The 14256-nt window shown below is 44.2% G+C and overlaps 1 protein-coding gene across 3 annotated transcripts in view; it reads right to left on the reverse strand.

Annotated features, from left to right (window-relative positions):
* Positions 1–14256, reverse strand: part of CEP112 (centrosomal protein 112) — a 309494-nt gene that overhangs the window by 146101 nt on the left and 149137 nt on the right. For all 3 annotated transcript variants that reach the window (XM_061145040.1, XM_061145039.1, XM_061145038.1), the window contains one exon: positions 6213–6395. In XM_061145040.1, coding sequence (XP_061001023.1) covers positions 6213–6395 — 183 coding nt within the window. The remainder of the gene's footprint in view (positions 1–6212; positions 6396–14256) is intronic.

Consider the following 14256-nt stretch of genomic DNA (forward strand, 5'->3'; position numbering starts at 1 on the left):
CATTGCAAATATCTCTAGCATTTAATTACTATTCTTCAGGAACAATTTATATATTTCTTTAAAAATACAGTAAGTATAATGAGAACAAAGGACAGATTTTTTTAAAGCAACCATTGTTGATGATATAAAGTCATTAATGCAAAGAGAATACTTTATATGTTATTATTTGGAAGGTTTGTCTTAAAAAGGAATATTCTTTATCTAACAGTGGACCACATGCCATGGAATGTGGTTTCCATGGTAACTGCCACATTTTTAAAAATATGCACAGGATTGAAGATACACTGTGTAACTATGATAAATGGATCATTCTCAGAGAAATCACTTTCCTTGTCTCAACCTGTCTTTGTTTTTTAAGCTTAATATAATTTTCTCTACAATGAAAACCAAGTTGAATGATTTATATAGTTTAATTATAGGTATATATGCTACTTTTGTGCTTTAAGATGAAAATAATTACAGAATTTTAGAATTCTTATGAAAAAGAAAGCTGGTGATCTACCAAAAATGTAGCTTTACTTGAAACGGCATCTTTCCCTATTTTCTCCTAATTAAGCACCTAAGAAATAGTATTTTTACACACGGTAACATACACAATAATACATTAGTGCAAAGATCTTATTAGTCCACAGGCAGCACTCTTAGGCTCCTCACCACCGGACATTAATAAAACGAGATCTTCGCGTCAATGCAACTGTTTCCGAATATAAGAAGGGCCTTTTCCCTATTTGGAAAATTCTGAATAACCTGAGTTTTTGGCGTCAGAAAAAGAATATATCCCCCACAGGCTTTTAAACATGGTTTAGTTGGGAATACCTCTATTTATATTTTAAACAAGCACCAAAAGTTCCTCGGCTATCTTAAATAAAGCATTTCAATAATACTATATAACTTCATGTAAAAAAAAAATGGAAAATTTTAGCACGTGGTTTTACCCCAAGTCTACTAAAAAAAAAAAAAAAAAAAAAAAGGTCTTCTTTTCTTTTTGCAAAATGAAGAGAATTGTTAAAAATGTTTTCCCACCAATGCCTCTGATGCCTGGCATTGAGCATGCCGTCCACCGCAGCAGAGCACACTTGGTACACGATTAAGCTCCAAGTGCCCCGCCCCTACCCCGACACATGCCGTGCATGTATCAGGGACCAGCACTACGTGTGGGCGTGCATGCTGAGCCCTGGGCCCCCTTGAGGTGACTGCACATCCCTGAGGAGAAGAGGGGAGCACAGAAGCGGGGGAGCACGAGCAGCCACAGCCTCGTTACAGGGGTGGGGGGGTTGGTTGACGTAATTCGATTTATCCAAGCAACCAGTCCAGAGTCCAGCCTGACCCAAAGAAATAAAAATATCTACTACCCCGAAACAAAGCAGATGATATCAGTAAAAAAATACTGATATGAAACACGACTTTGGTTGTGCAGGTAGGGAGTGAACCATTTTAGTGCAGGTACAAACATCCTGTGCTCCCAGACCAAATTACCATTTGATTTATTATTTACTACAGTTTTCCATAGTATCAATTCAGAGGACAAGAGAATCAGATGTAAGGAAGAGAGCAACACCTGGAAATTAACATTAGGGCATTGACTTTTAAAGAATTTTCAATTTCAGCCAAGTTTCTAATTTTAGCACCCTAGCGATCTTTCATAAGGGTTTCTGGAATAGTCATGTAGTGACAGTATAGAAATTTTTAAGCTTGTGACTTAAAATATGCTTTCTTATGATTCATAATATCTACAAAATTGGATCTCTCAAAGCAGCTGTGTTTTTTGATGTTGAAGATAATGACATTATCCATAAATTAAAATGAAAATTTGGCACATTAAAATAAACCTGCTAACTATGTTTTTCCCACTGGGTTTTTTTCCCAAATGTTTTAACACCTACAGAGCATCATCAGTTACACTAGTCAGTACCTTTCATATTAAGCCCTGTATCTTAAATTCCTCTCAGAACTGAGAGCTAGAAAATAATGAACTGGTATGATCTCTTACATTAGATCCTTAGGCTTGCACGATTCATCATGTTTTACTCTTCACTTCAGCTTCCAGGCAAGCTCTGAGCTAAAACTTGTACTTAGCTGGAGCATGTTCTTTAAAAGTATGGATTTTCTGATGTGGTTAATATCATTCATTGCTTAATTATTATTTTCAGCTATATTTCACCTGTATAAGTATGTGTTTATCATAAAATGCTGCCTCAAATCCTTTTTAAAAGTGCTTGGAATACAAAGAAATTAAAATCAAATGTTTTCAATAGAAAAAGTGCCAGCCCCCTCAAAGCCCAGAGACCCCATACAGGTGCAACAATAATGCTCACAACACACGCACTGTTCAAGTCACCCTTAGAGTAATCTTTGAAGAATAACAGCCCGTGCCGAACCCACTGCACACATGCAGCCCGTTTATGAATGACATCTCCTGCTCTGAAGGTCTTTCCTTTTTCCAACATGTTACACCCTCGGGGACATACCAGACTGAACATCTTAAACAACGGGGGAAGACTGCATTTTAGCAAATGTAAGTATCACGACATAAAGTAGCCCATCGCTGAAAACCAAGGAATTATGAAGATATAATTGTTAAAATTGTCTATTATAAATATCTTTTCTGGAAAACTTTTTAAAGCAGAAGAGAGAAAGAAGAGGAGATCTAAAGCCCGCACATTTTAGAATCAGCAATAGCACATAGCCGCTTACTAAGTCAATACGGCAAAATCCAGACGTTCCGTCTTTTACGCAAAACTGTTCCTCTTACAACCACGGTTCTCAGTTCAGGGAGTCGAGAAAGACATCAGGATGCCAGGGTCAGGCTAGACCCGTTTCATGATGACTGCTCTGCAGTCTACACGTGGTGGCACCCAGCAGCCTCTGTGTCACCCACACCCCTCTCATGTCTGCACCTCAGCAGCTGTCCCCAGACGGTGACAGCCCCTGGGCGGACCACGAAGCCACTCTGGGACGGTCTCTGTGGGGCTCACGTATACCGTTCACTTAGGCAGCAAACCTCAGAGATCAAGCAATCCTTGAGTGGTTCCGGGTACTAAAAGCACGCCAAGGGATCAAGGAATCTATGTCCTGCTTTTCCTCAATTTCCAGGGGCAAACTGCAGAAATTCTTTTACTACACTGCAGTTCAAAAGCAAAACAAGAATTACATGAGGACTACCACATCAGACAAAGGTTTCCTAAGATGATCGCAACAAAACTATGTATCACCTTTATATTAAAAAATAGGATGGAATCAAGCAAATCACTCACCAGAGGACCGTCAATAAGTGGGATCTGGCAAGTGAGAAATATTTGCTAATGAGGTTGTGAATTTCTGTATGTCTTGACATCTACTGATGTCCCTCAGGGACATACCAGACTGAACATCTTATACGAAGGGGGAAGACAGTGTGCATTTTAGCAAATGTAAGTATCACAACGTAAACTAGCCCATCACTGAAAACCAAGGAATTATAATAAAAAATATATGCATAGACTAATTAGCTCAATGCACCAAATAAAATGAGAAATGGTTAACTGTCCTTAATGGTATTACTGTATCTTGTCGTTTCTCTATAAAACAGAAATTGCTAGAATAACGACACACTTACAATAACTATACAGCACCTTCACTGAGAGGAGCTCCCGGTTGTCATGGTTCACCTCGAGGCAGATGTCTGTACTTTGTAACACTGGTTTTCTTATTAGTACACAACGTATTACATGGTCAAAAGGAGCCAAAAGTGGAGTTTTTAACACATTGCCTGCACTCAAGAATCTGACGGATGAAAAGCAGCCAACAAAGCCGCATGCCCCAAACAGATAATCCCCTGGAGCTCTCTCGGTCAAGGTTCCCACTGGTCCTTTTTACAAAATGGCCTCCACAGCTGACGACCTGAACCAAGCATCCAGCGCCTCCCCAGCCTCAGACAGAACACCGCACCGCCGCCGTCTACAGCAGGCCTGCGGCTCCCGCATCAAACCACAAAGCGGCCATTTTTAAAAGGCATCTGCTATTTCTTAAAAACATATGTCACTTTGGGCTTTTTTTGAAATTTATAAATGTAATTCAGAACCTAAAAGGTATTATACATTAGATTATTTAGACCACAATCATGAAAAGATATAGTTGGAAAATTTAGGACTTACCTGAGGAAACTGAATTAATAGCCCCAATAAATAGCCAAAAATGAATACAAGTTGTTAGCATTTTGGTATATGTGATTAGATTTTTTAAAATATAGCTTATTGACGAGAGCTTTTTTAAAAATATGTTCTCTAAAAACAATTTAGTATAGCTTCTGCAGAAAATCATTTTTCATTTTGATCCAGAATGCATTTAGCCTAAGTTTCCATTGCCCCCTCGCATTCCTAGGACAGCAATTCCAATTATTCCAAGAAAGACAGAAAATGTGAGAAATACAGTCATATGTTACAGTGCTTGAGGAGGTCAGATTAATACTTCAATTAGAAGAAATTCAATTGATGACATTATTATACTCTCCCCATGGCTTAATTGTATATCTAACGATTCCAAAATCTCCCTTTTGTTGTCATTGAATGAACCGCACCCTACACATGGTAGACACGACACACGCAAAACCACAAAGATTCCCTCTAAATTTGGCCTGTTTGTGTCGGCTTTCTAAAACACCACGAAAATAGTTAGAAGTTGGATAAATTAATGTTTTTTAGTGTATCAATTATTCTACCATGCAAACAGACCCTACACTGGCTCAGAAATCAAATACCTTCTCAAAGAGACAATGGTAAGGCTTCACATCATCTTCGAAGGAGACTGTAAGTGTGAAAACATCCTTAATAAACTGCATGACCGACCGTCAAAAGACCAGCATGTATCTTATGAAGGCTCTAATGAAGTCGGTGGCAGAAACACAGCACACGTTGATTTCACAGGAACCACCTGCCTATGCTGGTCCCATGGCTGCTACAATGACTACCTCTTAGTTAACAAAGCCCACAAAACAAATTCACCTAATTTTCCTAGAAATCCATGTTATTGACCAAAAAAAAAAAAAGTCTGTGCCGAGTATATTCATATTGCCTCCATCGTTATCCGAAAGTAAAAGACAACTCAAGGTCAAATGAAAGCGACCAACAACTCCTATTCTTTGCCTCCCGCCTCCCGCCCTGACTCGAGATCCAACACCTTACTTAATCAGTAGAATTTGTACATTCAGATAATTATAAAATTGTTTAAACACATCTTATAACAAATAGGTCTATCTCATTTGCTTAAAAATTATATTATTTGGGGAGGAATGTATCTGAGGAGAAGCTTGTGAGGGGTGTGTATGATATGGTGAGATTTCAATGAGAAAGGGGTATTTAGACCTCGTGGATGATATGGTCTTGTTAGAAGAGAAAATTATCTTTTTATTGTTACCAATTGCTCTTCAATTTTTCTTTAATGAAATTTCACAGCGACCTCCCCAAGAGGACACACTAAAGGCCTTTGATTATATATACCCTAAAGAGTGTGTCCTACCACAAAGAAACACACCCAATAAGATTTTTTTTTCATCTGAAATTTATAAAGATAATTTTCCATGCTGACAGTGCACATTTCATCCATAAGTTTGAAGAGTCAAATGCTACCACAGCTGGGGGTTATTCTGCCAAATGGCTTCCAACAGGGACTACAGAGATGAGGCTGGGAGGCGTGTGTATGCGCATGTAGGAGAAAGCGACAGACCTGGTGGGAAACAGCCCTTCTCTGGAGGCATTTTTATCAATTATCATCTCAGTAATCTAATCAAATATAGAGTCTAAAGGAAAAAAGCAACACTAGGAAGGAAAAGCATATATTAAAACAGCTGCTTGATTACCTACAGAGATTAAAACAAAAAGCAAGGAGTGAGGCTGATAACATTTCCTAGGGATTTGCTAAGGCTGAGGGGAGGGGTAAGGGGCAGATACCTTAAAAAAAAATCCATCATGAAAGGAACTGAGACAAGATTATAAAAAAGGGGCCAAGTTATAGCACGCCATGGGATTTTTAATCTGGCTACCTGTGGTTTCTGTAGTTAAAGCCTTATTCATCCCCCCAAAAAGGGGGGTAGGGAGAAAACAACAAAAAATCACATTTATATGTCAGTTTTGCAAATGATCAAATAGCGTGCACCAACAAGAATAATAAGAAAACATGAAACGCTGATGACTGTTTAAAAATGGATACCCGTTTTATCAAATATCATTGGTAATTACCTGTGAGTCTCGTTTCTTGAACTCTTGGATTTGATTTTCGTGCTCCATATTGGCAGCGCGGAGCTGATTCTCCAGATTTCCGACTTCCCGTTCGTGGTCTCGGACTAGGCTCTCCTTCTCCGCGTTATGCTGCTGTAATAGGTGCGTCTTCTCCTGTTCATGCTCCAGCTTCAGCTCTACTATCTGATTGGACAATGAGGACAGTTCATCAACAGAACATCCTTGTCGTCATGACAACTCATGGACAGCTTAATTTTTCTCTAATTTGCCCAAGTTGAAAATTTTATTTTTTGCGTCATCATTACCTCACCCTTAAAATACTCTCATTGGGTGTGGGGGTGGATTTTATCTAAATCTCCCAATATTCAAGACGGTTGGGAATATTCAGTAAATCCTTCTGCAATCTGTTGACATAAATGCCTGAATATTGAAAAAAAAAATTATGTCGAATGCTAGGTATCTCCTCCCCAAGAATTTGGGTATCACTGACCAGCAACGGTTGTAAATGGTTAATAGTCAGTACGCTTTGCTTTTTTGCTTAAATACATACACGTAAAAAGCAGCAATTAAATCGGTCTGTTTTCTTTATGGTTTTCAAATAAAAGATCGAAGCTAAATACGCATCTGGATTATTGTATATACAGTTGTCTTTCTTAAAATAAAATGATAAATCTCAAAGCTCTATTATCTCGTTGTCAGCCACGGGACACCAACACAAACAGATGTGGTGTGCTCCAGGGGGCACCTGCTGCGCCGCCAGCCCGCGCCATGATTTCATAAAAAGCACGCCATTCTCAGGGTGCTTTCCCAGTCCACTCCACGCTGGAGACGGTGACCTTGGCCGGTCTGAGCCGCGCCCCGCTAGACTGAGTGGCAGCCGGAGACCGAGGGCCTGGTCGCCGCAGCTTTGATACTAATCCTCCGGGCCGCACACAATGGCACCCTACCTGGCCCGCACACTATAGCCGGCCAGGCTGCCTTTGAAGCAGGTGCTGAATGGGGACTGCAGGACGCCAGCCTCCCCAGTGAACTCCAGGCCACACAGCTGCGCGGAACAGTCACTTGGATTTTTCTTCAGTTTTGGTGGATTTCAGGGGGAATAACTGCTGTTATCGAGAATATGTGGCGTTATATTCGGCGTGAGAATCCATCTTCAAAAAAGCTAACAGTAGGAGCCTGCTCCAAATCGATCTAGTCTCGTGCACTGAGTCACCAGACCACCTTATCTTAAAGCTATAGCATTCATTTCTCCAGGCATGCAGCCTGCACCACCCTTTAGGAGCTGTTTTCTCTGGAGATTTACCACTCTTGCCCTCTAACTGCAAATGAAGAAACAAAACGCAGATTAAAAGTGCTTTTAAATGTAGGTTTCAAAACGGTTTGATTATTGTGATTTTCTTTGAGAATGGGAAAATCAACAATCAATTCCTGACCACTCATTCATTTTTTCTACTATTTAGAAGAAAGTGTCCTAATTCTTGAATACACACACATATCGAATAAGATAGCATATAAAATAATATGGAAATTTTTATTTTGCACCTAAGAACACAGATGCATTCTAGCGAATTTATGTCTTTTTAAAATGACAGATTTTTCTTTCATATTATTCCATTATAGGCAATAAACAAAAATATAAGTGTTCTCCTTATATACTATGCCAAGTGGAACAGTTTTCTATGATTATTTAAAATAAATGTGCATGGTTGACTCTGTGAGTCACACAATTACAATGTTAATCCCAACAAAAAAGAGAATTTAAAATTTTATTGACATTACTGCATCATTTTCAGGCAGCCAAGTATATGAATTATTGAGTTGGGATATTTTTAGAATAGTCTTGGACACATTATTATTCCTGCTTAGTATTATACTATCAAGCATTATAATAATGAAATTATATATTTTAGAAGATTTAAACATGTAACAAGGAAATAGAAGGAGCTAAAATGTTCTACTCAGATCTGATTCTCAAAAGTCTCAAAAAAAAATGAAGAGAATGGGTGTGATTTAAAATTGATAGAAAGCAAAATACTTTACGATACTCTAAGGAAAAGTAACTGACAGACGTACAATTAAGGCAGAAGAACTACAGAAGTTTTCCCCCAAGAAAAGACATGAGACCGGGACTGGCTGAGAGGTCACTAGCACTGGTGCAGCCGTGCTCCAGGCTCGACGATCACTGCCCTTGCACAGAAACGCTGCGTTATCTGAGGAGTTCCAACAGGCGGGCAGGGATCCTGTTCATGTTCACATTTCAGTTCATTCATTTTCAAAACCAGGCACAGATGAAAGAGCGATAATGGCATCTGAAGCCTAAAGATAGCTGTTCATAAACTAAACTATTCAGTTTGCTCTTGTGTCAGGGCCTGCTGCTCAGTGAGGCTGGTTAGTGAAGCCTCAAGGTCGCAGAGCCTTTGCAAATGAAATAGCTCAGTCCTGACTGCCCGATCCAGTACTGCCTGACCAACTTCTAGATGTCACAAGCCCTTTGGTTTCCTCACTGTCATCAATTTCAGGCAAGGGGGTCCTCCCCAGATTAACAGTAGAGTCCAGGACAAAAACCCTAGTGTTTCAGGAACATCTTAAGGATAATATTCATAACCATGTTCAATGCCATCATCAAGGTGGATTGTGATAAAATTCAGTGCAGCCCCTAAGTGTAGATACATGTCCTTTGCATGTGGGCACGTCTCAACAGCGAACTGAAGCAGCGTGTCCCTTCACCTGGAGCCAATGCACACATCTAGTTGACCACAGTCGTGTGTAACGGAGCTCACGGTGACCGGGAGGTGGCACGCAGGGACTGTGTGGAGGACGGGACAGCAGACAACATCCACAGGGGGAACAAGTCTCAGCAAGGTCTCCATGTCAGTGCTCCGGGGGGAGGAGGCCCATCACTGAAGACCTCAGTGCTCAGAGTGATGCGCCTGGAGCTGGCCGGGCAGGAAAGCACACTGGCGAGTCATCTGGTAGCCAGTCCTTTGTGATCCTGGACTCAACAGCGGGGGGCCGGGTCTGGGAGAGGAAACGGCTGTGTTGCACAGAACCTGCAAGGTTGACTCATAAGGAATCTTCAAACAGGAGACCAAGAAGGGTCGTGCTCCACCCATGACGCACCCCAGCACACTCCGGCCGGGATTCTGAGGCCGCTGAAGGCACGGACCTCGCCCTCGGACTGGATCCTGCCACAGTCTGACCACGGCCTCCTCCCTCCACCGGAGGCTCCACACAAGTGCCTGGGGCAGGAGTGCACGTCAGGCCTGAGAGACCGGGCTGGGCGGGCTGGACGGCCGAGTCTCTGAGGGTCTCGAATATGAACCCTAAGTTCCCGGAACTGTTCTATAGCAAGCTCAGTGTGAGCAAACGCTGCCTGTTATTGTTCAGTCACTCATTCGTGTCCAAATCTCTGTGACTCCATGGACTGCAGCCCGCCAGGCTCCTCTGTCCATGGGGTATCCCGGGCAAGAATACTGGAGTGGGTTGCCATTTTCTTCTCCAATACTACCTGAAGACCTGTTAGTAATCTTACATTATTAACCTGTTAATTAATCTTATTTTAAAATACAAATGGGATGGAGCAAGTCATCACTTCTCAGTACACAATACATAGAAGATCAACTGTCCCAGTAATATACCTTCAAGTCAAAAATCCTAAAGCCAGAAAAGGAAGTTATAGACATGACAGAATGCACCCAACATTTAAAAAAGGAGGAATTACGGTGCAAAATATTAGCTGAAATGAGCTCAAAGTAACCAGATGACAAAACCGCATTCTGCCTTGGTGTGCGATGAGTTGCAGCTGCAGGAGGTGGGAAGGAACGCCCTCTCTGTTCTCTGGCTCCAGAAGGAGGAAGAGGAGTTGCCAGCTGGGAGCCCTGGGGAGAGCCGCCCTGCAACACAACCGTCTCCGCTCTCGGGTCAAGTGGACGCAAACGTGAGAGCCCGGAGCCTGGAGAGCGTCCTGAGCACAATGTTTCCCTGACCTGGCTCAGCCGCCGCCGGGGCTTGCAGCAGGAGGGACGGCCGTCCCCCAAGCCTCCGCCGCCGCCACCACACCTGATGCTGGATGGCAGAGGGTCTGCTCCCGTTCCATCCCCTGCACTGCTCGGGCTGCTGCCCCCTTCTGCTGGCCTGGACTCATCAGGGGGCCGAAGACCTTCCTGCCACCGCAGCAGGCAGCTGTCGGCCTCCAGCCAGCTTCCTGTCTGGCGACGCCTACATGGCTAGGGACTCAGGTTCTTGTCTCCTGCCTGCGGCCCAGCTGCGCACGGCATGGGATGCTGCACCCACCCACCGCCCCGCGGGCTGCTCTCGGGCGTTCTTGCCACTTCCTCCCTCTGGTCCCCGTCTAACTGTCGCTGCGTCCCCAGCTCCGTCCGGGTACTTCCTCTCTGTGAGTCAGTGTCTGTCACCGCCGTTTGTTCACCTGGTCCCTCAGCTGGAAAACCCGAGTCCCCTCTCTCCTTCACGCACCATTCCACATTCATCCGAAAGCCTTACCCATCTAACATCAAAGATGAAAGGACACGCTTGCGTAGCGGGCCCTGCACTCAGACGCAGTGTCCTGCTGCGTCTCCGAGCAGCGGTCACGGCCTCACCTCACACTTCGTCCTCAGGCTGGGGGGCCGCGGGCTCCCCACCACCACGGCAGACGCCGCTGTGCACACCGCCACATCGAAGCACCGCGCAGTGTTCGCAAAGAGGGGCTGCTCAGTAAACATGAATTAGGTAATGAAGGACAGGATTCGCGAGCTTAGACGGTGAAGGAACCTGGAGAGTGGGATAGCTGCTGAGCCATTTCACTACCCAGGAAACGTTTTTTCTAGTATCATAGAATAGTTTTTCTGTTGTACTCAAGTGCATAAAGCGCTCAGTTGCTTCAGTTGTGCTCGACTCTTTGCGACCCCAGGACTGTAGCCCACCAGGCTCCTCTGTCCATGGAATTCCCCAGGCAAGAATACTGGAGTGGATTGCCATTTCCTCCTCCAGGGGATCTTCCCAACCCAGGGATCAAACTTGAGTCTCCTTTGTCTCTTGCATTGGCAGGCGAGTTCTTTGCCACTGTGCCATCGGGGAAGCCCTTTTTAAGATGAGGTATCCCTAAAATAAATCATCTTCATGTGACGGTCACTGAAAAAAAACCACATTCATCTTTGCCCCCTTCAATCTCACTCGAGAGAAAGGTGCCATTTGTATGGACCTAGACAATAACAATTTCAAGCCAAGAAAAGGTGGGGAAAAAGGGAAGAAGAGGTGGGGCATTAGGTAGTTTTCACCAACTGCCAATGTGGTTCTGCGAGCCTGGGCTCCCAGCACTTCACAGCCTGAACGCCAGGACTCCAGGCACCTGGAGGACCCGTTTGTGCTGCGCAGTGCAGCCGCATGCCTGGATCAGGTGGTTATGGAAGGGAAGAGTCTGAAAGACCAGGGTCTGCACTTGTCTTCATCACCACCGAGGGGTCCAGTGATCATAATGACGCTCAAAATGATCACAAACTTAAAAAAGGAAAGCCAAGAAAGAAAGGCTTTGTTAAGAGAATATGATAAGGTGAGCAATAAGACAGGAAAACAGGGGCATACTAGACATAGAAATTAAAAAATCACGCAGAAATCCATTTCGAAGAATTTTTAGGGAGACCTGCAAATCCATGGTCACTAACCTCACCTGAGGCCTCACCAACCCGACAGAAACTTCAGTGAGCAGCTGCTGTCAGAGCAGCCCTGCCATCTCCCGCCTTCCTTGGCTCCCCTGTCCATGTGATGCCTTCAGTGTCAACAAACGGTCTTCTCTTCTGTCGCACAGAGGAAGCCCTCAGCAGTCAAAACACCCCTGCTTTCTGACTGCAGATCACAGACCTCTGTGCTGGTGCCCTCTTCCCCCAACAGCTGAGGCCCAGCCCTGCCCCCACCCACAGGTGCCACCCCCCCGCTGTGTGGGGCCCCCTTCCCTGTCTCCACCCTCACTTTCCACTGTGTCCTTTCCCAGTGGAGACTAACAGTCTGATTCAAAACAGGTCCATGTTTTCAGGTTATATCACCTAAAAAATCTAGGTAATATTTACAGAGAAAAAACTGGGAACTGCATGCTGTTTCTCAAACATCTCAACTGATCTTCAAATGTCCCAGTTGCGCTCTTATCTTGTATAATTCCTGGCTTGTCTTTGCTACCAAAACATTTTGTTCCAAACAGTGGTGTCGTGTAAGGACTGGGCTGGCCAGTGTTTCTAATCATCCTCAACAGTAAGTATTTATTCTTCCTGGAGAATCTGGCCACTTGTTTATCTGTTGAACTACATTTCCCTTTAAAGGCTTTGCAGGGAAAAGAGAAGATATAAAATATAAGATTAAAGAATGAAATGCTGGAATTGCCAAAAAAAGAAAAAAAAATCTCTACAGTTCAGGAAATCCTAGCATGCCTGCTTTGTTGTTTGTTTCCAACTTGAGTGAGGCTTGTGAAAAGACAATTAGAATGGTCTCTCTGTTCCAATGGGTCATACAGGAAAGAAACAGGAAATCTTGATGAAAGCTTGGGCTTCGCAGGATATTTGTGTGAGTGTTTATCCCATGTGTTTGATGTTGTCTCTCCACATCTGCACACTTTATGCCTGCATTTGGGCTGAAATGTTTTAAAATACCACTCTGCTTTTTTCACTTCATTACAGTTCCTGGCACTAGGCTCTCTACATGGGAGGGGCTCGCGAGTCGCACCAAGTAAGGAAATTGAGGCCCAGAAGGCACCAGTCATTCATTTCCTCTGGATGCGGGCTCCCTCATTATAAAATGTGAGGATTAGACCGGATAAGTGCTTCTAAAACTTTTCCACCAAAGCATCCCTTGCAGCGGCAAAGATGAATAGTACCCCCCCGGGATCTGAGGCCTCAGCCTGGAGCAGACTCTGCAAACTGCAAGTTGCTTTGAAATGCCCTGTTTTATCGTACAAAATTCATGAGAACTGTGCATTTTACAAAACAGGAAAAGTCTCTGTTTGTTTTAATATGAACGTTACCTCAATAGTAAAACCACTTTGCTTTCCCACCAAATAATCAAGTGAGTCCAACACTGTAAGATGCAGGCGTCAGCCCCTCTACCCCAGCGCTCATGCACCCCAGGGGTCGCCTACCCAGGCCTGAGAAGCTGGGACCGGTGGCATGTACATCTCCTTCCAGAGTGAAACGCTACACCCACAACACTCAAGGCTTGTGCGTTCTTCAGAAAAGTAAGACAAGATGAGGGAAAGTTGTCATCCTTGCACTTCAACGGCAGGCAGAGAAGGCAGGCGGGTATAGAAAGGGGTGTAGGTAAAGGACTCGGAGCCACCTGCAGTTGTCCAGAGCCACGCAGAGGGGCTGGGGTCTGATGGAAGCTGTGGACGGTCACCGATGTCGGACCTGGAAGGGACCCTCTGCCCCCAGCACTCAGGACAGTCACCTCCACACACTCAGGAGGGAAACTTTCTCACCAGACAAACCACTGCACATCGGAATAAGCCTTTAGGAAAGAATGACCTTGAAACGACTCAAAATGTTCCCAGAATGCCGTTCACCCAGAGGCTCAATTTCTGTCCCTAGACACCCTGGGGCCTGTGAGCATGAAGAGCACAACTCAAGTTCATGTTCATGTCCAACCCCGTCACCTGTTCACTGTGTGGCCCCTCTGGCCAGATGAGCTCTGTCTCCATGACTGGGAGATGGAGCAACAGACAATGGACCCGCCTCTCAGCACGACCGTGAGGATGGGAAGGGGCTGAAGTCTGTAAAGCAAGTAGAAATGGGGCTGGCCTGGTGTGTGTCATCCTGATTGCAGGCTATTACAATTACTATTGGGCTTCCCTGGTGGCTCAGCTGGTAAAGAATCCTGGGTTCGATCCTGGGTTGGGAAGATTCCCTGGAGAAGGGAACAGCTACCCACTCCAGTATTCTGGCCTGGAGAATTCCATGGACTCTATAGTCTATGGGGTCGCACAGAGTTAGACATGACTGAGTGACTTTCACCACACGGACCAACCGTAAGACTTCCCCATTACAGACCTGGAATTTAAAAA

Source organism: Dama dama, chromosome 5, assembly GCF_033118175.1.
Source record: "Dama dama isolate Ldn47 chromosome 5, ASM3311817v1, whole genome shotgun sequence".
Taxonomy (NCBI): domain Eukaryota; kingdom Metazoa; phylum Chordata; class Mammalia; order Artiodactyla; family Cervidae; genus Dama; species Dama dama.